General features: G+C 38.7%; 3 protein-coding genes across 5 annotated transcripts; 1 reads left to right on the top strand and 2 right to left on the bottom strand.

The window, feature by feature from the left end:
* Nucleotides 1–602: 602 nt before the first annotated feature.
* Nucleotides 603–7,496, bottom strand: LOC307142817 (proline-rich transmembrane protein 3). Of its 3 annotated transcripts, none has more exons than XM_079843938.1 (5): nt 7,380–7,496; nt 4,582–4,818; nt 2,927–3,834; nt 2,684–2,797; nt 603–2,574 (listed from the first exon to the last, which is right to left on the bottom strand). In XM_079843938.1, exons 2-5 carry the CDS (start codon nt 4,677–4,679, stop codon nt 929–931), a joined length of 2,766 nt encoding a protein of 921 aa, XP_079700064.1. In that variant the 5' UTR covers nt 4,680–4,818; nt 7,380–7,496; the 3' UTR covers nt 603–928. The 3 variants fall into 3 exon arrangements, with proteins under 3 accessions (XP_079700064.1, XP_079700063.1, XP_079700065.1); XM_079843939.1 differs by having other exon boundaries at nt 613–2,574; nt 2,927–3,740; nt 7,380–7,493; XM_079843937.1 differs by lacking the exon at nt 7,380–7,496 and having other exon boundaries at nt 4,582–5,236.
* A 933-nt stretch (nt 7,497–8,429) lies between these two features.
* Nucleotides 8,430–21,391, top strand: qrich1 (glutamine-rich 1). The gene is made up of 12 exons (XM_079844726.1): nt 8,430–8,634; nt 9,863–10,139; nt 11,691–11,771; nt 14,988–15,125; nt 15,205–15,918; nt 16,896–17,055; nt 17,777–17,931; nt 18,035–18,149; nt 18,231–18,339; nt 18,415–18,566; nt 19,933–20,023; nt 20,119–21,391. Exons 2-12 carry the CDS (start codon nt 9,891–9,893, stop codon nt 20,306–20,308), a joined length of 2,154 nt encoding a protein of 717 aa, XP_079700852.1. The 5' UTR covers nt 8,430–8,634; nt 9,863–9,890; the 3' UTR covers nt 20,309–21,391.
* On the bottom strand, nt 21,239–26,891 carry rpusd4 (RNA pseudouridine synthase D4). The gene is made up of 7 exons (XM_079844727.1): nt 26,535–26,891; nt 26,272–26,437; nt 25,832–26,036; nt 25,536–25,629; nt 22,983–23,133; nt 22,691–22,788; nt 21,239–22,083 (listed from the first exon to the last, which is right to left on the bottom strand). Exons 1-7 carry the CDS (start codon nt 26,697–26,699, stop codon nt 21,886–21,888), a joined length of 1,077 nt encoding a protein of 358 aa, XP_079700853.1. The 5' UTR covers nt 26,700–26,891; the 3' UTR covers nt 21,239–21,885.
* Between the last annotated feature and the right edge of the window lie 541 nt (nt 26,892–27,432).

Genomic DNA, 27,432 nt, shown 5'->3' with positions numbered 1-27,432 from the left:
ATTAAATGCAATATGTGGTGAAGTCACAATCGTGTTGCATTGTGGTATATGGAGCTGCCTGAAGTGTACATATGAAGTAGACTTGCTCCCTCAGCCAAAATCGAGGGAGCGAGGGTCTGTCCATATAAACTTCCCTCGTCCACTTCACGAAGTGGAACACACTTCAAAATGGCAGCAGGGATTCCCCTGAGGGGAAGTGCTTAGAGAGAAGTTCGCAAGTGCGTGTCTAAAAGGGGAGTGGAACACGCAGCCCTGGGCTGAATTTGAAATAGCATACTATATGCTATTGTAAATTAATTCAAGTGATGCCAAAATTCAGAACATTTGGACCAGGTTTCACAGACAGGGCTTAGATTAAGCCAGGATTAGGCATTAGTTCAATTGGGACATTTAAGAAGCTTTAATAAACATACCCTAGAAAACAAAACTGGTGTACATCTTGAGACAAAACAATGGCAGTGACATATTTAAGATATGTCAGTGCAAGTTGCTTTCAGTTAAAACAGCTCAAACATGCATTTTAGTCTGGTCTGGGACTATAGGCTTAAGTCTTGTCTGTGAAACCGGGGGCTGGTGTCTTTGTTGATAGGACTCAATAAGTTAAAATAAACTACAATAATCACTTTATTTATTATAATGCAGTTTGTAAAAAACAGGATTCAGAGGCAGCACAGTACATACATTAATCACATTTAAGTCATATGTATGGGACACATGAATATACATACACAGTCAAACAGAGAGAGAATTTCTAAAAATAACTAAGTATTCATTTTTAATGTATTTTATCCATTAAACTCCAGACCATAAAATTATAAGAATTACAATACTTAAATAGTATAGATTATGTGTCCATTGTCTATTTAAAAACATATAAATCTGCTATTTAGCATGTGGAAAGTGCAAAAGTGCAAAACCTTTTAGTAGTTCAAAGACTAGTGGCGTCATCTTCACTTGCTACGCTGGTGCAGTCGCCTTCCACAGTGACTCTTGGGATGGCCGTATTTCTTTCCCACACTTTTCTAATGGTCTCTGGAGTCAAGGAAGCCAGAGGCTCAATCACAGACACTTCAGTCTGTTGTACTGCAGTCCCAAGATGCTCAGGGGAGTCAGTATCTAAAGCCCACCTATAGGCTTTGTTAGCTGGGGTGGTCGGTGACACAACATTATCACAGAGTGGTCCACCTAACCCCTCATTTTGGGTCCAGGAGGGTGCAGAAGGGGTGAAAAAACTACCTACACCAAGCAAGTGGGCATGATGGAGGGCGCTGTCAATGCTACGATGCAGGTTGATGGGTGAAGGGGGATGAAGATCAAACTCAATAAGTGAGAGAACGTACTCATGTTCTTGCCATTCCACACCGCTTGTCCACAGAGGAGAGGCATGGTGGTTGTAACTGCTGCTGTACAGGACACCTCCGCCAATAACTCCCACATTCTCATGCACTGTCATGATTGAGGTCACTGGAGTTTCTTGGTTTTGGATCACTGACTGGATGACAGACTGGTTGACATTTGCACGGGACTGCCTGTGACCTTTCCAGTTATTTGGCAACAGTTCAGCCCAATTCTTATCCGGACTCCTCCAATGCCCCATTTGTAACCTGTCCAACAGCCTGTTCCTGCATTTCCTTTTCCCTCCTCTCTTAGCTGTCTGCTTACTTCCTTGTGGTTTCCAGAACACCCTAGATCCCAGTAGTAGAAGAGAGAAACTCCAGGCCACCTCAAGCAGTCGTGCTGAGAGTTGCCCGAGCCACCAACCCCAACTAAATCTGCGCCAGTCACCAAGTAACCCATACAGCCAGAGGAAACTATAGATTTGCAGAGTGCAGGAGAAAACCCCTAGGAGGGCACACAGCACCAGTAAGCGCCTGACACTGTTTTCTAAGCGTTTCAGAGCACTCAACCTTGGTAGAGGGGACATGTGGGAGATGTAGAGTTGCTTTAGACACTGGAAAAAGATTCCTAAACAAAGCAGTAGTCCCCAGGAAATAGTAAATGTTTGTAACATTAATGGCAGTTCTGGCAACAAAGTTTTGGATAGAAGGTCAGTCAACAGGAGGGAGATACAGTGCAGTGCTGCTAGTACCCCTGTCACTGAAACCCGTTGGGGAGATGTTTCTTCCCTCAGAGCAAGAAGTGCCAAGGTGGCTTGGGCCCAGAGCAATAAGGGAATTGGTAAGTTATACAAAGCAGTGAGGGCAGGGCGAGGCAAAATATTTCTGGTACCGTACGGGTCAATTATGAGCTGTACAAATCGAAGCAGACCTGTTAGCAGAAGCAGGATGTTGGCAAGAATTAATGACTTGCAAAAGGGATGGAGCATATTAGTCCCACCAATCACTCCAAAAGTTGCAGCAACCACCACCAACAGAAACAGTACAGCTGAGCCAAACACATGGACCTCCCAAGCAAAGATTAGTGTCCGTTTCAAATCTTCCCACTGTAGCCGGGTCACATTACCACTGGTGGAGACCACGCATGGACCTAGTATGCATGTACCTATGACGCTAGATGGGTCACTCTTTGTTAATTGTCCAAACAAACGTCCTAACCATTTTGGCTTTTCGTCATCTATAATGAAAAGAGAGAACATTTAAGTTAGAACCCTCAACAAGTTGTTTTCACAACAGTTGTCAATAGTTTGGAAGAAAATTGACATATTTATATGGTATATTCATACCTTTGTTTGAGTAATCTCTATCTGTGCCCCTGGTTTTTGCCTGCAAAACAGATGTAGCTGTGGACGATGACTCCACAGGTAAATCAGATGAAGTCCCTTCATGATCCTCCTTACCTAAAATTCATACAAATAATCAGTGTTTCTTGCCTTGATTTTTTTGTTATTCAGTACTGACATTGGCAGTGGTTATTCAAAAAACATTGCCACTGTTTAACAGAAGAAACCTCTCAGATAAATACTAACCAGTCTTTAATGGATGTGTGGCTGCAGGCAGATGGCTGGTGACATAACGTTCCTCTCCCACCACGAGATTCTCAAAGGACCCTTGAATGGAGCCAGACTGTGTCATAAGAGTGCCATTGTGTCCTGATGTTTCAGGCTTTGTGATGGAACTTAAAATCTGTGTGAATGCAATATACTTTGTATCTTGAGTCTTCCTGTTTTCCTTGTTGTTCACCTCTACATTTGTATTAAATGTCTCTAAATACATATTGACTGGAGAGTTTTCAGTAGTGTTTTCCTCTGTAATTGGTTTGATGGTTGTCAACAAAGGTTGGTCTTTGTTCATTGTCTCATTGCTATTTATGTGGGTGTGTGAAGTCAACTGAACAACCATTGTGGAAGTGGCTTCATCAGGAGCACTGTTATTTTTTGCTAAAATGGTATCGTCATCTTCACCATCATTATCATCATCAATATACTGGGTTAGTTTTTCTGGAATTGGAGGGGCATGGTGAGCACCTAAATCTTCCACTTCAAAATATTGTTTCTCTGCTCTGTCTGGAATGAACATGTCCATCTCCAGTGAACCACTAGAGGGCATCATAACCTCAAGGCTCTGGTGAAGTCCACTTCCCTCCCCAGAGCCCTCATTTATGCTAAAGTTGGGCCCAAGAGGTAAAAGCAAGTCTTTGGACAAGCTAATGCCTCTTTCCTCAATCCAGCTTGCGTGACGTGTCGTGGGTAGATTTTTCGGAAAGACATCAATTGCCTGAATGCTCAGGTTGTTGTGGTTCAAGGATTGTGTTGAGTTAGAGCCAAGGGAAGTGACAGGTTTCTGGAGAAGAGGCAGTCCAAAAATCAGAGGGAGGAGTAAAGCCATTTTGTTCCAATAATTTCCAAAGGCCGTCAAGTAAAAACAGTGCCAGGAGCTGAATGGTGACAGAACAGGATTTACATAAATCAAAAAGACTTTTAGAGGCTAGACTTTTCAAAGTGAATAACATTTCCCAAATCAAAACCTGGATAAATTGGATATTAATAGATATATTAATAGGAAATTAAAATAGTGGAAAAATAATGCAAAGGTGAAAAAGATTGGTCCACATTTAGGTCCCAAACCAGGGACTACAGACAGTTAATACAATCATATTCGGCTCTATCACTTTTTACTTGTTGATTCTTTTACTGAACAATTCTTCTGCATTGTGCTATTTTTCAATTTAGTTCCAATTTTACAATGTATGTAAATAACTTGACTGCACAATAACTTTTGATTTGTTTATACGACATTTGCAAAACAACTTTGGAGCATTTTCGAGTGAAGAATATGACCTGCTAAAAAGGGCTAAGAGTTGATGAACCACCACTAAAATTGACATGTTACCTTTAAAAAATACAGTAGGATACCATTCTGTACACCTCGTATATGTTAAAATATAATATATATAATATATAACAGTAATGATGATTTGAGTGTTCAACAAACATCAATATACAACCTATACAAACATATCCTATTGTTTTGATACGGTCAATAATTGTTTAAATGTTTTGTGTAAATGTCTACCTCTCCATCATACTGTTGGTGGACTACATTGTAATAATTGACTACAAAGATTTGATAGTATTAAAACAGAAACTCCAAATACTCCTCACGGAAGCCTTTGAACACGTACCTGAAGTTCCTGAGGTCAGCCGTAAAGTGAATATCACAGTTCTCTTGAGTATTTCTCAGATGTGAATCATGTTGATGTATTACTGTTGCTGTCGTCATTGAATGTAGTCCTCTTAAAACTGCTGTATCTTTGTGCTGACGCTTGTTCAGCCTACCTGACGTTTCACTGTAATCTTGCTGCCATCTGGTTGATGTCCTGCTGGACTTACATCTTTAAACAGGCTTTTGTTGCCCAATCCTAACAACAAAAGCTACAAAACTCAGGAGTTTTGAAATGTTAATGTAAAATTTAAACAAAATAATGTGAAGTCAAGGTTTATAAATATATATTTGCAGTCTTAAAAAATACAGGCACTTTCCTCTTTCAATTTTGTGTGTCCGTTCTGGTATCACAGATGTGGAAAGGTAATCTCTTCGATATAAAGGATTTCAGTAAGACCATTAGTTCACTAAACCAGTCTGTTCCTACATAACATAAAAGCATACTGAAGGCAAACAGAACAAGAAAACAAATGTTTTTCTGATTCGACACAGTAATTCAAATCACTAGTGCCAGTTCCCCTTTGCCAGTTCGACCATGTTAGGCTAACATCACTGCTTGGTTCTTGATACAAACCTGCCATGTGGGGCTTAACGTGTTACTCAGCAGAGACAACATGTTGGATTTAACCAGGTCTTATTTGAATGTATGTCAAACACTCACGCACAAAACCACATAAAGAAGAGGGATTTTTTCCTTCTTCTGGCATTAAAACATGTTTTAAAGTAAAAATAGTTTTTAATTAAAGGGTTAGTTCACCCAAAAATGAAAATTCTGTCATTAATTACTCACCCTCATGTCGTTGGACACCCGTAAGACCTCCGTTCACATTCGGAACACAAATGAAGATATTTTAGTTGAAAGCTGATGGCTGAGAAAGGCTTCACACAGGCCTCCATTGGCATTCAGTACATTGACACTTCCAAGATCCATGAAAGGCACTTAAAACGTCGTTACAAAGTCTATCTCACCACAGTGGCTCTACAATAATTTTACGATGCGACAACAATAGTTTTTGTGCGCAAAAAAAAATCAAAATAACACCTTTAACCAAATTGTTCTCGACTTCCGTGTGTGCCTCCACGACGCATGCGCGAGAATATGACGTAGCGCCGGCGTTCGGGAATCCATGAAATACACACTTTAACCCCATTTTGAGAACTACGCCGAGACCTAAAGCACGATCAATGTAGAATCCAACAGCTTAGACACGAGCGTCTTCCTCTGCTCGTAAACAAATCGCTTCTGGGTCATATGTCCGAATGCCGGATCTGCGTCATATTCTCGCGCATGCGTCGTGGAGGCATACACGGAAGTCGAGAACAAGTTGGTTAAAGGTGTTATTTTGATTTTTTTTTGCGCACAAAAACTATTGTCGTCGCATCGTAAAATTATTGTAGAGCCACTGTGGTGAGATAGACTTTGTAACGACGTTTAAGTGCCTTTCATGGATCTTGGAAGTGTCAATGTACTGAATGCCAATGGAGGCCTGTCTGAAGCCTTTCTCAGCCATCAGCTTTCAACTAAAATATCTTCATTTGTGTTCCGAATATGAACGGAGGTCTTACGGGTGTCCAACGACATGAGGGTGAGTAATTAATGACAGAATTTTCATTTTTGGGTGAACTAACCCTTTAATGTACATTATTTGATGTATTACTGTATTGCAAAAATAATATTGAAGTAAAAAAAATAATGCTTTGAGTAGCCTATATACTTTAATAGGTGTTTGAATAGGTTATATACAAATTGTATGCAAATAAAAACAGAAATAAAAATAAAAATAAAATCATTTAAAATGCATTCATATATATATATATATAACCAAAAATTATTGGCTTGAAGTCTTTTCATCATTTTAAGGCGTATACATATGGGCAGGTTAAACAGTTTGTGTGATGCTTTAAAAAATATATATATACTGTATATATTTATAACAAATTATCTATTATCAGTCAAAATTTCACAATATTCCAAGCAGTTTTCCCCGATTTTATCCAGTTGTGTATACATTGTAAATAATAATAATTATAATATTAATAATAATAATAATAAAGACAGTTTCTACATACAGTTTATTTGGCATGTGTTTGTTAACATTTACTGTCATGTAGTTAAATGTGCAGCTCTTTGCAAAAACAAGGATAGGGAATTTGATAGGCCTACTTACTTATGATTTCACATAGGCCTACCGATTTTCTGATATTTATAATTGTGCTCATGCTGCGAAAATATGTAAATTTTTAAATGGCTTGTGAAGAGTCATATATTTATCCAAATGATAAGACAGGTCATTGTGGGGTTAAGAGAGAGACCGTGGGAATTAACTCTTTCTGAACTCATAACAGTCATATGACATACGACATACAGCATATCTCACCCGGTCCACCTTAAGAGCTCAGTCAGGCAGGCTTTTGCTGGGCGATCAGGGGGAGGCCCTCACAGACACATGCTTAGCACTTTAAGGCGGACTGGAGCGAATAATGCTTCGCTTAAAGGCACAAGCACGCTGAAATGACATATACTGAATGACTTTTTTTTACAACTTCATCTCGCTCTCTTACGTACATTACGATACGCAACGTATTTTTAATGCATAAAAGCCGTTTGAGATTGTTTTGTTGTTGTCTTTTCTATATAGCCTATTTCTTTAAAACCTTACTCTCATTAATATAAGCAGAGTATTTTACAATGCAATCATAAGCAGTTGGTCCAGAGAGTATGGAAAACAAATACATGAAGAAAAGCATGTAATTTACCTCGGTTTAAGAATACCAAACATCCTTTTTAACGTGTTTCATCATATTAGTGTAGCATAAGTCATATCAACAGCATAGCAATGGGCAGCGTAGTAGGTCTGTATTTTATGTTACAGTGAAGCCGTTTAACATAAAGTGCCATAGGCTACAGATCGAATGCGCGCACCCGTGCAGGTTGCTGACGGGCTCAACCAGTGTTGCCATGTCCGCTAAATTAAAACATTATGGAATTTTTATTTACATTTATTATAATTATCACATAATTATTATTCATTATAGTTACAATCGCTGCCTGGTTGCGTATGCCCCCCATCCCGCCCCCCAATAGCAAGATAAAGTGACCCACAGTGAATCTATGAAATATCCCTTCTTACTATTGACGTAATAATCATTATAAAAATTGTTACATCATTTTAGAAATTGTGAAATTAACCTAGAAACCAATAGATTAATTAAGAAATCTGCAAATCAAGTCAGCATTGAAATTTGATGCTGTTGAAAAATAGATCAGAGCCTGAAATTTGAACTAAAGATATCTAAAGATAAGCATGAATAAACAAATAAAAAATAATAATACTTAGTTTCAGAATTCATTTTTGTATACTCTACATATTAATAGACTACTATATATATATATATATATATATATATATATATATATATATATATATATATATATATATATATATATATATATATATATATATATATATATATATAATTTTGTTATCTAAATATTGCATTTTTAACCTGTCTAATGGTATTATTATTAATTTGATTATTTGTATGCGTTTTGATTATCAAATTGTTATTACTGTCTTGCTATGCATCCTTGTGTTACGAATTAATTGATTTATCAATTTCTCAGTTGATTATTGAGCAGTATATACGTGTTCCCGATAAATGTAGCTTACCTCCTGATTTTCTTCTTTTTAACACTACAAACTTGAATTTGTATCACTCGTATAAAGAAAACTGCATATAAATTAATGTATTGGTTCTCCTCGCGATCTGGCAAGATCTGGCAACACTGTGCTCCGCGTTCATGGCATTGTGAATGTGAGTGCGGCAGCAGTGGAGCCGGAAGGGGGAGCTGCGATTCCGTCCGAGCCTTCACGCTACAGGACAGCCCGGGGTCTAGCGCTGTCACAGCAGGCCTACTTCCGTCAGCTCTATCGCAAACATCATTATTAAAAAATAACATTTACAGCCATTCAAGCCGTCCAAGCAGCGCGTTTGTGTATTTTTCAATACGGTAGGACATATTTGCAATCGGCCTCAGCGGGGTTTTAACCGTTTCATTTATGTGTGTACGTTAGCAGAATAAGCACACGTCACGACATAAATCGCACTTAAATAAAGGCAAATGTGTTTGATTGCGAAAATAACGAGATATAGCAAAGTAAACCGACTTTACATGTGCACGGTCAGATTTTGTTGAGCTTTAGTGGGGTTTTTGTTTTTTGAACGGCGTGTTTTGGCGGAAATTGCTTTGGCTTTTATTTAAGGTAGCATGGGAGGGTTAGCACGCGAACTCGCGTTAGCCATTCAACTGCGCGCGCGTTGCCGCATTTTCTGTAGCAATAAAGCTAATATCACATAGCAGCATATCATACATATATTTGCTATTGCAATGCAAGTCCTTGCACTCTTTTGTGTTTTTGAAGTTTCGTTTGACAAAGGTTAGCGAGTTAGCATTGATGCTAGCATTTTCTCCAGGCAAAAGCATTGAGTGGTCCCAGTATGCGATTGACCATAAACAGCGCTAGTATACAGTCACATGCAATCTTAATTATTGCTCATGTTCTTGATTCAAAAAGGTGATATTTGATCATTCAGAACGAGGTTTGCTTTGTGATTTGAGAACAGCCTCAATGTAACTAATTTATTTTTACTCGAGGGGGTCCAAAGTCCGGCAAGGTTATAGAATGTTTCTATCTGAAGAGTTTTTCACTACTAAATCACATGAAACGCATTTAACCTCCATTTTATACAGCTCTATCTAAATTGCACAAGGATGCATGCAGATTGCATGTGTATGGTGGGTTGGCTGCTGGTGCAATTGTTCATATGCCAATGTACAACTAGATGTGATACAAAATATCTTCTTACCGTTTCACCTACGATACAGTATATCTTTGTTTGGATTGGCATATTTTTAAAAAGCTTATAAGCTTTTGTTCACCTTCATGTGTATGGTTGGTTTTAAACTGTTAGTCTATAGTCTAGAGCAGTATGTAGAATTTGTACATGAATAAAAAAATAAAAAATTATATATATATATATATATATATATATATATATATATATATATACATACATACACACACATATTACCTGTCAAAACTCATGATTAATTGTTATTTCAAAGAATAACAATGCTTTTAATTTAAAGTGCTTCGAAGTTCATGAGAAACATCAATTTAATTTGTCCAATTTTGACTGGTAGTGTGTTTATATAATTTATACCCCTTGTGTTCCAGGCTCCTGTGCAGGGTGGATTGACCTGTCATGAATGAGCCCATTGAAGGCGGTGCGATCTCGTTCGACGAGTATGTGCGGCAGAAGGCACGCACTATACCTCAGCACCGCATGAAAGAGTTTCTGGAGTCGCTGGCCTCCAAAGGCCCAGAGGTGCTGCAGGAGTTCAGTCAGCAGACCAGCGGCACCACCACCACTATGGTGTACCAGCAGGGTGCCAACTGCATCTACACGGACAGCACAGAGGTGGCAGGCTCATTGTTGGAACTGGCATGTCCGGTATGAAAATGATCACACTTTATTGTCTTTTTAGCTGTAATTTTAAGAAGTTAAAACTAGTAGTCACTAGGGATGAAACGATTACCGGTTTCACGATAAACCACGATAAAATTTAGTGACGGTTAGTAATATCGTATAAAATTTTATTATCATTAAAACCGCGTGTGATTATCACGGTTGTGAAAACTCGAGGTAAATCCTGTGTAGTCAGCGTCAGTCAAGCGCAGCACCGCTGTTTTTTGAATGATAAGAAATGGCAGAAGGCAGTGACAGCACTTCTGGGGATTGTTCAGCCTCTAAAAGGACCAAATCTGAGGCGTGGTCATATTTTGGCTTTTACAAAAGTCCTGAGGGAAACTTAATCTAAGATGGTCACCCTGTCTGCAGAACATGCCAGAAGAAAGTCACTGTAATAGGGGAAACACTTCAAAACTACGAACGGCAAGTGGACTTTGACCTCAATACCAAAACTACATCTGGGAAATAATAACGTGAAGCGAACGAACAAATTTAGTCAAGACTAACATTTAAGGGATAATAATCAGGGCTTGACATTAACAACCGCCATTTGGGGGTGTAACGTTATTTCGGCTGCACACTAACCACTCTGGCGGTTGAACTTATAATAGTCTTCTCAAAAGTCATCTGTTATAATCGCGTTGCGCATTATAACCACTCACACGTGTTTCTATTGAGTTTATGAATGCAATGTCTCAGAGGCGTTCAGATTAGCCGGAGTTTCATTCAGAGCGCGCGCCGCTCTCACACGCTGAAATCTACACTAAAAGCAGAGATAAACGTGCGATGTATGCAGGAGATTCATTCATCATATAGTGGTTGTACTGTTTTTGTTCTATTTCAGCAGCGAAAATGGTTTTAAAAACACAGCAGAAACACAGCGCGTCTGATATGACTGGCATAACGCTGGTGAATTTAGGGACCGTCTCTAAAGTTACATACAACATTGGTAACGTTACACGTTTCAAACTTCAGCATTTGAAGAGAATGACAGTCATAAAACTGACTGTAAAGTGATCATTTAGGTGTCAGGTATGATGCACACATTTTGATATTTAATAAAATAAACTGTCAAATCATATGGAAATATGGATATGCATTATTTCACTTGGATACTGTTTGGGCTCTAACACAAAATATGTGTTACACAAATCATTGCTGAACACTAAATATATTCAAGCAATATTCTCATCAGAGATAATATTAGAGATTATATTTACGACAAATTATTATTATTATTTATGCGTTATGCGTTGCTATTGACGACGGCCATTAAGGAAGGAAATCCCACAGAATCTAGCTTAAAAAAGTGCATAGAGCTGCTTGATTTATTTGTTGTTTGTTGATTTTCAAATATAAAACTTGTTTAAATGTTTTAAGTGTGTGCATCAGTTCTTTTTGAACACTTTCATCTCGTTTGAACAAAACCGTGATAATATTGATAACCGTGATAATTTGGGTCACTATAATCGTGATGTTAAATTTCCATACCGTTTCATCCCTAGTAGTCACATCTGTTTTATATTTGCGCAGGTGCAGGTGACATCTACGCAGATCTCCCCCCAGCTGGCTGCAGCTGTGCATCAAGCATCTGAACAGCAGATCCAAGTACAGGTTTGTCATTCTGTTTTTCTGCATCTTATCTTCAGGGCTATTATACACTGTTTACCAGGAAGACTGAGGTTGTTGGACAAAAGTCAGCGTGAAAGGAAAGTTGTAATCTAAAAAAAAGAAATAATCTTTTCTTCCCTATTGTGATGTATATCTGAGTGAAAGGCTTTTTGAACAAGAGAAAAATTAGGGCGAGACTTGATTATGTACATCGGGAATTGGTTGTGGTTTGCTATTGCTGTGATCTCATGCGAGTGACAGGTTGCCCCGTCCTCTCGCCAGTAAACAGACCAGTAAAGAGACCCTACGCTTAGAACGCTAAAATAGGGCCCAGAGTTTTTCATGCGTTTCATGCATGATGTCTAGTGCTGCTTGTGGATTGTCTGCTTTGTAATTTAGCAGTTTGACTTTTTTTTTTTTTTTTACAGATTTTTATGTCCTGAAACTAGAACATTTGAGTTGGCCTTATGGTTGCTTTGGAGCTGCTTACTTTTTAAGGGTAATATTAGAATTATTGGGCATCTCAAATGCAGTGTCAACTTAGCACCTTTCCCAGAAAGATGTTGCCAGCGATTTGCCATCAATTTTAGAAGTAAAGAAATAACAGATCAATAACCTCTTCTACATCATTACCTCTTTAGCCCACCCACCAATTTGCGCTTGTCATGCAGTAGTAAATATAGAGAGATGCAAACATGGGATTACTCCAGCAACAAACTTTACAAGATGTCTTTGCATTGCCATTTGCCATCCATGTGATCCTAACATTAGGAAAGTGTGGATGAACTCTATTTTGAACAATGATACTGATTGTGTCAGTAAGACACTGTTCGTTTGTTTGCTTTATTTTACTAAGATTCATTTTTAAACAAGACATGGTCCTTGCAGGCTTTTCAAAAAGACTGAAAAAAAGATGCTGTGCTGACTATATTGGGTCACAAGTGTGAGTAACTGTTTTTACTGTGTGTCACTATTGCTCACTTTACTGAAAATCATGAACGATGAATATGAGTTTAGACACAAACTTTATTTGCCACAACCAATTCTTATAAAGCGGATGTAATACAGCGAAATGTTTCCCAGTTGGCAAATGTTTCGATTATGTAACGAGATAAACAAATCTTAGTTTCAACACTAATACTACCTCACAAATACATAAGGAATAAATATGAACAGGATTAATTACCACACTGTCACAGACGAGTATATCCTTGGTATTTGAGGAGTAGGTTTGTCTTCTGATTCGGAATCAAAATCTGGCTCAAACTTGTATGGCAAAGTTTTCTGAAGTTTTCAAAACAATTCCACGTTGAATGGCGGGGATGTTGAAAATGATTTTAATTTGCAGAACTGTTACCCAGTCATAGCATTGGGTGTTTACTTCCAAGTCTTGAATGTGGCACACCAATCAAAGTGTGTTTAAAAGAGAGGGTCAAAAACATATCTCCGAAGGGTCTTTAGTTTTATCATATTTATAAAAGACAGATACGCTGTACCGATTCTTTCCGAAAACAGCCGTGCTCGTGGAGGAGTGCAGAGGGCAGAGCTAAAGAGTCATGGCATTGTCCCTGGATCATTTTCTATTCAATATACATTCGTGTTGTTTACATTATATGCACTTACGTGGCGATTGCCAACAAAACACAGACATTTGATGCAGTTTCACTCACCACCTGCGGTTTCAACGCGTAACCGGGAACAAACAAACAAACTGGGGCTGGACAAGAATATTTGAATATTTGTTCGATGGGTTTGTATTTGATTTTCGATTTTGGGATTCGAATATTCAGGTTTTTTTTGTGAGCTTGCATTTTGGGTTAAGCTGCGTTGGTTTGACCTTGTGGAAAATAGAATAATAGAATCAAAATGTATTAGCCTTTTTACCTTTTAGGGATGTGACCGTTACATTGCAGTGCTTATGCACTTGTGCGGCTGTGAACGAATGCAGCCGTGCGCAGTTTACTTTCGGTTTGCCAATTCGGCGGCGGGTTGCTATTATTCTTAATGAAAAACACAACAACAAAACAGTACAATGACAAACTCCCTTAATTAGGCGCTTTGACATTTCGCTTTGATACCAGATCTTCCTCGACCATCTTGTCATTCAGCTCCTCACTCGTTCGTCTCACGCTGCACGTTCAGTTTTCAAATGATTTTTACTACTATAATATATCAACTGGACGTAACAGACCGGTGTGTTTTGTATCACTACAGTGTCCGTTCTCGGCCCATATAAGCCCTGCCCGCGTGAGGCGCGCTGCTTCTTGAGATTCCTGCCTTTATTAGAGAGAAGAATATGTTCAGCTCCTTCCCTCCTAAGCTTCGAAAATTTGATGTTGATTTCTACTGAAACTTCGAAGCTCAAAAAATGGTATTCGGACCAGCCCTAATACAAACACACTTTCAGAACTCTGTTGCTGCGCCGAAAAAACAAACTGCATCCACTGTTTCCTAATGCTGGGTTATTTGGGAAGCTGAACAAGGTTATCTTTCCATCACAGTCAAAAACCACACTTCTTTAGTGACATTGTTGATTTCGTGGTGTAAAAACAAAATGATAGACAGCGCAGCCGTCGGCTACGGTAACCAAACGAAGCACGTTGATGGACGTGCTCTTGCTCCCGCTCTGGTTGATGTGCGCATGCGCTCATCCGGGAGAAGTGTCCATACATGGAATTCCGCCCTTAATGGCCTCATACAGGGCCATACTTGAGAAAATGTTTTCTGAAACTTGTTAGAATCCTGAAGGAATGTATTTGGCATAGAAATACTCCGCCATGCGTCCAACAAATTTTTTTTAAAATTTTGGCCATGTTTAGCATGAGAACAGTGTAAATAAGTCAGAAGGCATGAAATGGCTTATACCCCTTAAAATGCTTAGCATGAGAACAGTGTAAATAAGTCAGAAGGCATGAAATAGCTTATACCCCCTTAAAATGCTGCAAAAATTCTATTTACAATAAATGCTGTTCTTTTGAACTTTCTGTTCCTCAAAAATAATGCAGAAAAAAGTTTCAAACATTGATAAGAAATGGTTAAACACTAAATCACCATATTAGTTTTTTTTTTGCACAAGGAATGTAAAAATATTTTTTTCCTTTTACAAAAAAGTTTTTTTTGAAAAACAATGACACACAGCAAAAAACCTTACTCCAGGCCTGCAGGCCATTTTTCTTCATGTGCCCTGCTGTAAATGTTTCTACATCTCCCCATTGGCAGGTGCAGATCCAGGGTGAGCAGGGTCAGACTGTTGGTCAGGTACTTCAGGTGGCGTCTCCCACCCAACAGCAGCTCCAAGGAGTTACCACAACACAGCTGGTACAGCAGGGAGAACTTACAGAGGAACAACAACAACAGGTAATGCACACCAATACATGATCAGCTTCTACAGTTTATGCATTTTAGATTCATATCGTAACGTGGGTATGTTTCTCAGATTCAGGCCCAGCTGGTGGCAGCAGTTGCCGGAGGTCAGCAGATTCAGATTCAGACTGTGGAGGCTCTGTCCCCCCCTCAGCAGCAGGGCTCCCCTAGGGAGGGAGAGAGGCGACCTGGAGTCTCACCTGCTGTCCTCCAGCCTGCAAAGAAACGCAAGGTGGACGTTCCGACAGTTGTGTCCTACTCAATTCCTCAAGGGCAGCAGCTGGCTACTGTACTGGCCATCCCACAGGGCCAACAGCAGGGCTACTTGTCACTTCGACCAGATCTGCTGACCGTTGATAGCACTCATCTCTACAGTGCAACCGGTACCATCACAGGCCCAGCCGGTGAGACCTGGACCATACCTGTGTACTCTGCCCCACAGCAGCAAGGCGTGGCCCACATTGCCATTCCTCAGGAGGCCTACAGCACCGTGCAGGTACAGGCATCGCCTAGTGATAGAGACAAAGACAAGATGGTAATTGGTGCGTCTCAGACTGCCGGGGCAGTGGCCGTTCCAGTGTCTGGCTCGGGAGTGACCACTCAGGAGGAAGTTGTACATTCGCTGTTCCCAGCACAGTTTATGAATGGAAACATTCACATCCCTGTAGCAGTGCAAACTGTAGGGGGTGCTTACTCTGGGACGACACAGGCCCTTCATATATGGGATCCGCAACAGCAGCATCACATACAGGATGCGGAGGCTCAGGAACAACAGCTCCATCTGCAGGTGAACACATTCTAGGAGGAATCCTGCATGCTTAAAGTCCCTGTAAAGTCAAAACTAAACATGTGTTCTGAGTTCCTCACACCACAGATAAATGTGTTATTAACCACCCAGCCAAATTTGAATCATAAAAAAATCCGGGAAGTACATAAAATAGCTTATCAAAAACCTGAAAAAATGAGCAGCATTCTCTGCTCTCAAACGCTGGGGGTGTGTTCGCTGTCGGCGCCGAAACCACGCCCACTCGCGGGAAAGCGGCAGTAGCACACAAGACAACACTCACTGATCACGAGCGTGTATGATCACGACGCACCAGATGTCGGCGGGACGGGAGGATGAAGGCCTGGGCGGGGGATAGTCGGTTCTGCAGCGGATTATCAGTGAATCCCAGTTGTCTCAGGTGAAAGTTTGTAAAATGATCCGGTGTAAAGTCACTGAAGAGGCAGGTGTCGGTGGTGATCCTCAGCTCTCCATCAAGGTTGCTGTTCACAAAATTAATCCACCTCTTCATCGTTTTTGTTTTGTAAGCTGTTATGTAAGTTGTTGACTATAGTAACTAACAGTACTAACAGTAACTCGCGATCGAACTGATGCGAATGTGCTCTAGTTATGATCATGTTAGGGGAGGAGCCAGGCTCGGTGGCTCCAGTGCGTCATCGAGCCACCGTTTTAGCCCCGCCCAGAAAATCCTGAACACAGCAACGGTGAAAAACTGTTTAACGGTCTAGCTTCTGAATTAAGTACTTCATAGTTCACAGTCTTTGTAATGTGTTTCAGCAATACATTTCTAACATTTATAATGTGTTTAGAAACAAATCTCAGAATTGCCTTTACAGGGACTTTAAGTATTCGTAGCTTCCAGGCCGTCTCAAGTAATTTAGCATTTTTTTAGTTGGTGATGTGCATTTAACTGTGGTGAAAAATGCATGTCACTTCTTTGGCAAAGTAATGCGTCAATGATAACGTTCTGTTTTTATCAGGCGCAGGCAGAGGCGGAGCCACAAGTGGAACCTCCTCCTGAGCTGGTCCTCCCCAACACGCTGAAGCCTGAGGAAGGACTGGAAGTGTGGAGGCTTTGGGTTCAGCGGAAAAATGCTGAGCTGGACAAGAATGAACAAAATAAGCTGGCACCTATTGGACGTGAGTTTATGTATCTGTCTCTAATTCTCTTTTTATATACCGCGGCTCAATCTAGGGTTATCCCTATACAAAAATTTCAGTCGTTTATAGTAATATGAGTAAAATTTAATGATAAAATAAAGCAATAGCGTTCAAGAATTTCTCAATTATGTGTGCACATGCACGTGTAAGTATTCAAAAGCAGCTTCCAGTCTGCACTTGGGTACAGAATTGAGTCAGATGTTGTTTTTTAGGAAGGTTTTAAAGAAGAGAAAAAGAAATTAATACTTTTATTCTGAAAGTTTTATTCAACAATTATAATGTTACAAAAGATTTCAAATAAATGCTGTTCTTTGTCTTTTGTTCTTTCTATTCATCAAAGATTCCTGGAAAAAATTTATTTCCACAAAAATATTAAGCAGCACAACCGTTTTCAAGATTGATAATAAAAATAAACATTCTTGAGTGCCAAATGAAGAACCTTTTTAAAAATATATATTTTATATTTAAATTTTTTTTAGTATAATTTCACAAGATAAACTTTTCAACAACATAAAATAAATCTTACTGACACTCTATACTTTTGAGCAGTAGTGCATATAAAATATTTTTGGCTGCAAAATTGCTTTAAATGTCTTTCATTTAATTCCCATAAACATATATTTTCATTTTGAGTCCATGGTCAAAACTAAACTATTTTTGTCAAGACTCTAGTGGTGTTTATTAATATCTGTCTCTGCAGGTCGACAGCCACTGCGCTTCCAGGACGATCTAGTGTCAAGTTCAGTGGGCGAGTTGAATTTGGCTCTGTCCCTGATGACCCAAGAGTCTCGTGGGCTGGAGGGAGAGCCCTTTGAGCCTGATTCGCTATACTATGTTTTTTTATGTATACAGAAAGTATGTCTTATTTCTCCTTATGTAATGCCGCCTTTTTGTTTCAACTGATTCTGTTGGATCTTTAGTTTTCATAAGCTGATTCTTTTTTCTTGTTTTTGTTTAGTACATGTTTGAGAACGGTAGGGTAGATGACATCTTCTCTGATCAGTACTACAGCCGGTTTTGTCAGTGTTTACACAAAATTCTCGAGGAGTGGAGGCCCAGTGTTCACCCTCTTGGTAAGAAGTATGAGTGTGATTTGAAATGATCTGCTTTGGAGTCTTGTGGACTGTATGTTAATTGTCGTTGTTATTTGCCAGGCTATATTATCCCAAGTCATGTGACCGAGGAGATGCTATGGGAGTGTAAGCAGCTGGGAGCTCATTCTCCATCCACTCTCCTTACTACACTGATGTACTTCAACACTAAGTGAGTCTTCCATTCTCAATTCTTTAAGCATGGTGGAAGTGAGTGTTCAGGGGTTAAAATGTTTTCTCTGCACAGGTACTTCCACTTGACCACAGTTGAGCAGCATATGAAGGTGGCTTTCTCCAAAGTGCTCAGACACACCAAGAAGAACCCCACCAACCCTAAAGACAAGAGCACCAGCATTCGCTACCTAAAAGGAATCGGGCCCCACCATGTTGGACAGAAAGGTTAGCGATTAAATAAAGCTAGATGTTGTCACGTTACAAGACAAATATAAACTTTACACTTGTGTGTAGTGTACTGTACACTACTGTTCAAAAGTTTGGGATCAGTAAGAATTTCTTTGTTTTGAAAATTATATTTGAAAGAAGTGTCCTTTGCGATGTCACAACTTGACCTTTTTCTTCATTACCAACCCTATCTTTGCACGCAAAATGATAGAAAAAGATTCTCATTTCATGCGATAATAAAATGAAGTAAATAATTAAATGAGTAAATTATGAAATAAGTAAACTATTGCACCCCATATCTACCCCCCATGCTCAAGATAATATCGAGTATCAGCAATCTCATTCACACCGGACGCGAATAAATTCACTATTCGCGCAAAGTAGGACGCTTGAACATTTTGACTTCATTCGCGCGTGACATTCACTGCACAACAGATGCAAATTCGCATCATGGGAGGGGCTTCTGCCAGGCGGTTCGTCTCGTTGAGAAATGGCTGACATGTCTTTTTTTTGTTATTAAAATTCTTCTGTTAATGTGTGACAAAACGAAGGTTTAAGACTATTTCAGGCAATAATGTAGTTGTTTAAAGCTCAAATCTGTGGTTTATTTATAAAAAGAGTACCTATTTGAACATTTTATCTGGCGTTTTCAGAGTTGTGAGATCCAGGCGATCAGCGGGCGTTAACCCCAGCGAGAGCAGCCTTTCCTTGGTTAGTCCTTCAGACATTTGACGCTGGCTCTGTCTCTGTGGTGTCTCGAGCTATTATTCGTCTTGTGTTTATGTAACGGGTGATCTTTGGTCTCATGTAGGGCTGGGCGATATATCGCATGACATTGTTAGGCGCATCTCGTCAGTAAAGCCGGTCCCTTGATTAGTAGTAAATCGCCATCACCTGCTTTCAGATAGAGCGGCATTTACTACACAGAGCCGTAGTTCACTGACAAGCTGAGCCATATTGCATTAATTATCACGCCTGCGATTTTATAAAACATTTTATAAAACATTATAAAAAACATTAATAATTTTTTTTTTATAAAACAACCTTACTAACCCCAAACTTTTGAACTGTAGTATAAATGTTCAAACATTTTATAGTTATGGTTACCATTGGTCAACCAAAATGGGATTATACAATACTATAGCTGTATCTATAGTAACTGTTAAAATTAAACAAATCATGGGAATTTCTACAATGCTTTACAAAACGTATGCCTTTATTTTAATTGAAAATATTGGTTGGAAATACTTTTGTGTAATTTTACTTTGAACAACTGGAAACGTTATAAAGTCATGGAAGAGTCATAAATTTGTTGTTCAAAAGCTGTGGGAAGTTATAAATCTCGTCTTTTTTTTTTTTCTAGTGACTGATGACATGTACGCAGAACAGGCTGAGGACCCAGAGAACCCGCTGCGCTGTCCTATCAAGCTCTATGACTTTTACCTCTTCAAATGGTGAGCCACTTGTGATTTTATCAATGTGTATATTATAATATAGCTTTCCTCAATATAGCTTGCCTCTCCCTCATTTTTCCGTTTTCTGTCATCAGCCCTCAGACTGCCAAGGGTCGTAATGACACATATTACCTGACACCAGAGCCGGTTGTGGCACCAAACAGCCCTATTTGGTACTCCACTCAGCCAATTACGAGCGAGCAACTGGAACACATGCTAACACGCATCATGATGGTGCGGGAAATCCAGGAGATAATCTCTATTGCGCAGGCCAATGTACACTGAGAGGAGATGAGGGCAAGCAAAAGAAATCAAGATGGAATGAGAGAGAGCAGCTTTCTCCAGCTCTCCATCCTGCCATTATCCTCTCCTTTCTCAAAGAGACTGAATCAAGTTGCCTCTGCAGCCTCTCCTTATATTCATTCATGATTAAAAGGAAAGCGAGAGGTTCAAGAGGGGTTTTCAATGAACTGGACATACGTACGGGCCTTTTTTGTTTTAGATACAGGAACCTATTTCTGTTTGTTCGCCTAATGACCATGAAAACGTATTTGCCCAAGATCCCTTGATGTGTGCATTTTCTCTTTCTGCCATGTATGTTATGCTCCATCCCTCTTCCCACTGTCCTCTCTCTCTGTTGTAAAGATCTGGTGGTTTTTAAGACCGCAGGCTAAACTGAAGTCATTATTGGCAGTGGACTGGAATATACAATGAGAATGTCAGATGAATTTACATTTAAAAACACGGCCTCATCAATCTGTAACACCTAACACAACCCTCCGCTCACCCCCAGGAGCTTGCAGTAGCAGAGTTCACGTACCTGAGGAGTGTATTATACATGAAGACTTTTTGGTTCCGTTTTTATTTTTTATATATATACATGCATCTATGGTAACCTGATATGTATTGATATTATAGTGGTGCTGGAGAATTGAAGCCTGTCTTTTCAAACATGCTTTTTTGTACAGTGAATTACCTGTATGTGTCGTCTTTGACCCTTTCAGCAGTCTTTGGGCAATTGTGTCGTATAAACACACCTCATTCTTGACACAGAAGCAGAATGCATTTCTACACAAGTAGTTCACGAAACTATAATCTATTTTTTTTAATCAGTGGTTCTTGACCAGTGGGCTTCAGCAAACTACCAAATTAATCATTTATAATCTAGGAATACAAGAATTAAAATAAGAAATATCTTTAGTTTTAGTTTATTTTAACCCACCCCCTTAACAGTTTTTCTTGAAAACCCTAGATATATGCAATTTAATAACATTTTATGAATACACGTCTATTTATGCCAAGTTCTAAAATGTTTTATCAGGTAGAAATTGTGAGTACATTGGTTTTTTTTATTTATTCTTATCCTTTGTCTTCAAACAAAACAAAACAAAAAAATCACAAATTACTGGAAAAGTCATGCAGCCTTCGAATATTGTGGAGAATGGGAGTCAATAAGGTCGAGAACCAATGTTTTAAATGCTACAAGTGAATTTAGGCATCTTAATACGATGAGCATTATGAAAATTGCATAGTCAGAATTTGCTTAAGATTACATTTAACAGTATTTTTGTCAGGGTTAGATGACAAATTAAATAATAAATTGAGTAATTAATCTAATATTGGCAGATATGACTGGGTATAGATATATTGTAGATTGTGCAGTCATTATTTACTCAAGTCTTACAGGTTGGACAAAAATGTAATTTTTCTCCATAAAACATTTTCAATTATCTTTTATTACAAAGTCTGGAACCAAAACCTTCAGAACGCACAACAACAAAATATCCGTTTTGTACATGACCTTTTCTACAAAGTCAAATCCAACAACACTTTTCAAAAGGAATAAATAGCTGTGATCCACTTCATTCTTTTCCTGGTAGTGGGATCTGCAGTCTCTTCAAGGCATTGGTGAAGTATTTAGGAAGGGGGCAGGACACTGTAATGTCGCCTTGACCTTTGACCCGTGGCAGAACGATCCTTCGGGAGTGTAGGTGAAGAGGGAGATATCGTGCTTTACTCTGAACCAGGCCCAGCCGTCGCAGTGTGCCCTCTGGCAGCTTCTGTAATCCGGAATATGAGACCCACATGTAGTCAGTCTTCAAACGTGACAATGAGTCATGTCTCAAGAAAACAACACCACCTCTTGAATATTCATTATTAGCATGATGTCATACAAGGCCATACTCAAAAAAAAAAAACATTTAAGAAACTTATTTGAATCCTGAATCCTTTTTTTTAATTTTGGCCATGCTTAGCATGAGAATCCAACTCTTTAACAGAGTAAATAAGTCAGAATGCATGAAATAGCTATTGTCAATATAGATACTAATAAGAAATGGTTCTTGAGAAAGTCAAATCAAATCAGCATATTAAATATATTTCTGCAGGATTATGTGACTGAAGTAATGATGCGGAAAATTCAGATTTTCCAGGGCGGGAAGAAATTACCTTTTTTTTTAAAAAATATATTAAAAAAGAAAACATTTATTTAAAATGTAATACTTCACAATACAACTGTTTTGTTGTATTTTTGATTAAATACATCTCCTTTCAAAAGCATTAATAAATCTTACTGACTCCAAACCTTTGAACGGTAGTGCAGGTTTGATTATCATTCAAGGAACCAGTGCTACAACACTTGCTCTAACATTGTTATATTTATCATACCTGGGGTGCTAGTTTGTTCCAGTGAGCATATTTATGGTCTCCGAGAATGGGGCAGGTCAAAGCAAGAGCCAGGTGCACTCGAAGCTGGTTTTTTACACCTAAAACAAAAATTATAAGAGATTCTAGTCATCATATGCCTTCATTTCTTCATTTAAATAAATTAAACATAATATGTTACAGTATTTATGGGCAAACCTAGATACATTTATAATAATTAGGGATTATAAGGCACAATTAGGAATAAACGCTCTGAGTTTGGGTATGCTTTTCACATGTCATGGTCAGTCAATACCTGTGACAGGCTGCAGTTCCACCAAGCTGCAGCCACTGGTGCTGTCCAGAACTCGATACTGTGTGACTGCACTTTGTGCCTGCCGATTAGCTCTCACCCTGGTCACTCCATCTCCCTCCTCATTCACTTTGAACAAAGGGCTCAGACCCATCTGAGGAGCATAAGCATTTTATTTCACATTCTTTCTAGTTATGTAAGATCCTATTCTTAAAGGAACACGCCAACTTTTTGGGACTTTAGCTTATTCACCGCATCCCCCAGAGTTAGATAAGTCCATTCATACCATTCTCATCTCTGTGCGTGCCATAACTCTGTCTGACGCACCCACCGTTAGCCTAGCTTAGCACAAAGACTGGAGGTAAATTGTTCCAGCTAGCCTACTGCTCAATAAGTGACAAAATAACGCCAACATTTTCCTATTTACATGTTGTGATGTGTATAGTTACATCGTGTACTAAGACCAACGGAAAATGAAAAGTTGTGATTTTCTAGGCCGACATGGCTAGGAACTATTCTCTAATTCCTGCGTAATAATCAAGGAACTTTGCTGCCGTACCATGAGTGCACAGGCACAATGATATTACACAGCGCCTGAAAATAGTCCCCAGCACGCTCTCTTTGCAAGCAGGTTGTCACGTAGGTTATGTTGACAGAAGTTAGCCTATTTTCAGGTGCTGCGTAATATCATTGCGCCGCTGCACTCATGGTACGGCAGCAAAGTTCCTTGATAATTACACAGGAATGAGAGTATAGTTCCTAGCCATATCGGCCTAGAAAATCGCAACTTTTCATTTCACGTCGGTCTTAGTACATGATGTGACTATATACACATCACAACATGTAAATGGGAAAATGTTGGCATTATTTTGTCACTTATTGAGCAGTAGAGACTAGCTGGAGCCGTTTACCTCCAGTCTTTGTGCTAAGCTAGGCTAGCGGTGGGTGCTCCAGACAGAGTTATGGCACGCACGGAGATGAGAATGGTATGTATGGACTTATCTAACTCTGGGGGATACGGTGAATAAGCTAAAGTCCCAAAAAGTCGCCGTGTTCCTTTAAAGTTGACATGTCAACTATTTTCTAAATGCATCATATTGATTTTATTGTGAAGAATTCATGCAGGTTTCTTTTTTTGACCTCATAATGTTTCATCAAAACGTAAAAATGTCAGACTCTCGAATCATTCCGGTCCGCTTTAAGGATTCGTTCACTTTAAAATGACTCACCCGCAAGCCATCCTAGGTGTATATGACTTTCTTCTTTCTGATGAACACAATAATAAATATCCTGGCTCTTCCAAGCTTTAAAATGGTAGTGACTCAAAAAAGCACATCCATCCATCAGTTAATAAAGGCCTTCTGAAGCGAATCGATCGAGTTTTGTAAGAAAAATATCCATATTTAAAACTTTATGAAGTAAAATATCTAGCTACCGCCAGACTGCCTTCTGTATTCAAACTCTCGCAGTTCAAAACGCTTACACTACGTCCGACGTCGCACCAGTTTGGCTTTTTTTCTTAGGATGATTACGGAAGGTGGCCCGGCGGAAGATAGATATTTTACTTCATAAAGTTTTGAATATGGATATTTTTCTTTCAAAACCCCATCGATTCGCTTCAGAAGGCCTTTAGTAACGCCCCGGAGCCGTGTGGAGAACGTTTATTATGGATGGATGTGCTTTTTTGAGCTTCAAACTCAATAGACCCGTCATTGCCATTATAAATCTTGGAAGAGCCAGGATATTTATTAACTCCGATTGTGTTCATCAGAAAGAAGAAAGTCATATACACCTAGGATGACTTGAGGGTGAGTAAATCATGGGGTAATTTTAAATTTAAAGTGAACTAATACTTTAGACCCTGCCCCTTTTTTTTACAATAGAGTGCAACAGTCGGGTTCCTACTGGATTCATTTTCTCCATAGGGAAATTGATTTTTAACGTTAACTTATAAATGTTTAAAGACAGGCCTACTGTGAGTTCAGAGGTTGTTAAACAATGGTATATGCTTTTGTTGAAGCCATCTGTTTGCATTATTTCAACTTATTTTGTTAAAATAATTGTGTTTTACAATTTGTGGAGAAAAACTGCATTCCCCATGATGCTGTACAGAAAATTAGCCAATCAGTGAGTCTTAAATGAGCAAACCCCGCCAAAAGAGCTCTTTTGCTCCACCCACTCCAGCCGGTTTCACTACGCTCTCAACATACTTAAATAAATAACACTTTAACAAGTCTGTTTTTATGAATTAAAAATACTGAAAACTGAATGGAGAAAATACTTAATAACGCCATTGAAAAAGTGGGCTAGCACTAATGCACTCTACTGGTTGCAAGCTCAGATTTAGATCTGTCTCCATCCAATCATAACCCAATGGATTGAACCAAGACCGACCCTACATTTTATTATTTTTTCAATATTCTGTTTCACTCAGATGTACTCAGATTTTATCTTCTGTTACTTCTCGACTTTAATAAATCAAATTTGTCTTTTTATGGGGACTTTATAAACAGGTTAAAATAGGAAATTGTTTTTATGAATACAATGTTATATTACCTTAAAATGCGGCTGTGGTCCCATGACCTCCTTCTCTATAATGGGAATGTCAATCACTCCCTCGGATGGAACAGGCACACCTACAGTGACCGCCCTGAACAAAATAATATGTTTAAGTTTGTGTAGGTTATGCTGGTACATGAGAAAAATGTTGCACTAGACAAGCACTTGAAGTTTATGAGTTTATGACATGCCACAATGTAAATACGATAAGAGTAGCCTTTCAAAAAACAATTATACTTAATTACATCCAAATAAAGACAAGCAACACATTCAGTTTTTGAAGTTTAACTTACATGAATGTCCTTTCCACTTTGTGTGATCTGATGAGTGTTTGTACATGTTCAGCTGCTTCCTCTGTTTTAGCCAGTATCAAAACTCCAGTAGATTCTTTTTCCAGACTATGGCAAAAATGCAACTTTGATCCTGCCTGCATGCCATCAGTTATCTTTGCCAGCAAAGGCAGACACTCTGAAATGCTGTTTCTGATGCCATCTACATCTATAAGAGTGAAATTAAGGAAAATATTAGTATATCAAATTATGTCTTCAACACTGCATTAGTGGTGCATAATTTAAAAGTGAATATTATTTAGTACCATACAATCCCCTCAATATACAAAACATTACAGAATATATATATTAAAAAAATGTTTTCAGTAAATATTACTGAAACAAAAAAGTACTACAATCATTTTATAGAAAAAAAGAGGGCTATTGAGATATCAAATACTCACTATGCAAAGGCACACCATATGGTTTATTTATGGCGATTATGTTTTGGTCTTCATAAAGCATGCTCCTGTAAAGAGCTTTTACGAGCACACTGGGGTGAATAGACTGTAGTTGCTGGCTGAACTGTTTGAGTTCATTCACTCTGTTCTGTAGAGGTGACACCGGAACCTTTGGAGTGGAACGAAAAAAGACGGAACCTAAATGGTTGCACATAAATTTACTATAGTCAAAACAGACAATACACGCATAAATAAACGCAGCCAACCTCATTTTTGTCATCTATCCGTGTTTCTTTTTCGCCCCGAAGTCTGTTCGCGATATCTGCTGCTTTCAGTCCTGTTTTCCGGTTAGAAGCGACGGCCTCAGTCTTTGAAGCTGTGGCATACGCTCTCATGAGCATCGTATATGTCACCTCACGTGCGTGTCGCATTTTCACAGATCAACAATTCAAAAGTAACTCCCTTTCTAAAAACCTGCGCCCCGAGATCTTACATAACTCATTGCTGTATATATCAGATGAAAAAAGCGAGCATGACAGCTAAAACCGAGTAACGTAATCAAGTGATCATTAAACACATAAGAACAGATGAGCAAGAAGAAATAATGCACAACAATTCAAAATAAAAGTCACTAGGCATCCCTATATATATATATATATATATATATATATATATATATATATATATATATATATATATATATATATATATATATATATATATATATATATATATATATAGGGATGCCTATATATGCCTATATATATATATATATATAGGGATGCATATATATGTGTGTGTGTGTGTGTGTGTGTGTGTGTGTGTGTGTGTGTGTGTGTGTGTGTGTGTGTGTGTGTGTGTGTGTGTGTGTGTGTGTGTGTGTGTATACAAAATCAAACAAAAATACTTGATTAAATAAATCCCTAAAATAGGCTAAGTCGTTCCGAAATGTAATTACACGGGTTTGTTTTTGATTCATTACAAAGAAGCGGCTCAAAATAATTTGTTCTGGATTCGGACTGTATGATTTTTTTTATTCTTTGAAAAATAATCTATTTGCTATTTTCCATTAATGAGTCTTTGCACAGTTCAATGTGTAATAGAAAAAGCAAACATACTGTAAGAGTAAGCCAAGTAGCCTACTTTGGTGCTTAGGTTTATCAG

This window comes from Gobio gobio (genome assembly GCF_949357685.1).
Source record: "Gobio gobio genome assembly, chromosome: 19".
Classification (NCBI taxonomy): Eukaryota; Metazoa; Chordata; class Actinopteri; order Cypriniformes; family Gobionidae; genus Gobio; species Gobio gobio.
Note: the sequence above shows the minus strand (reverse complement) of the source record. Positions and strands in the feature narration are given on the sequence as shown.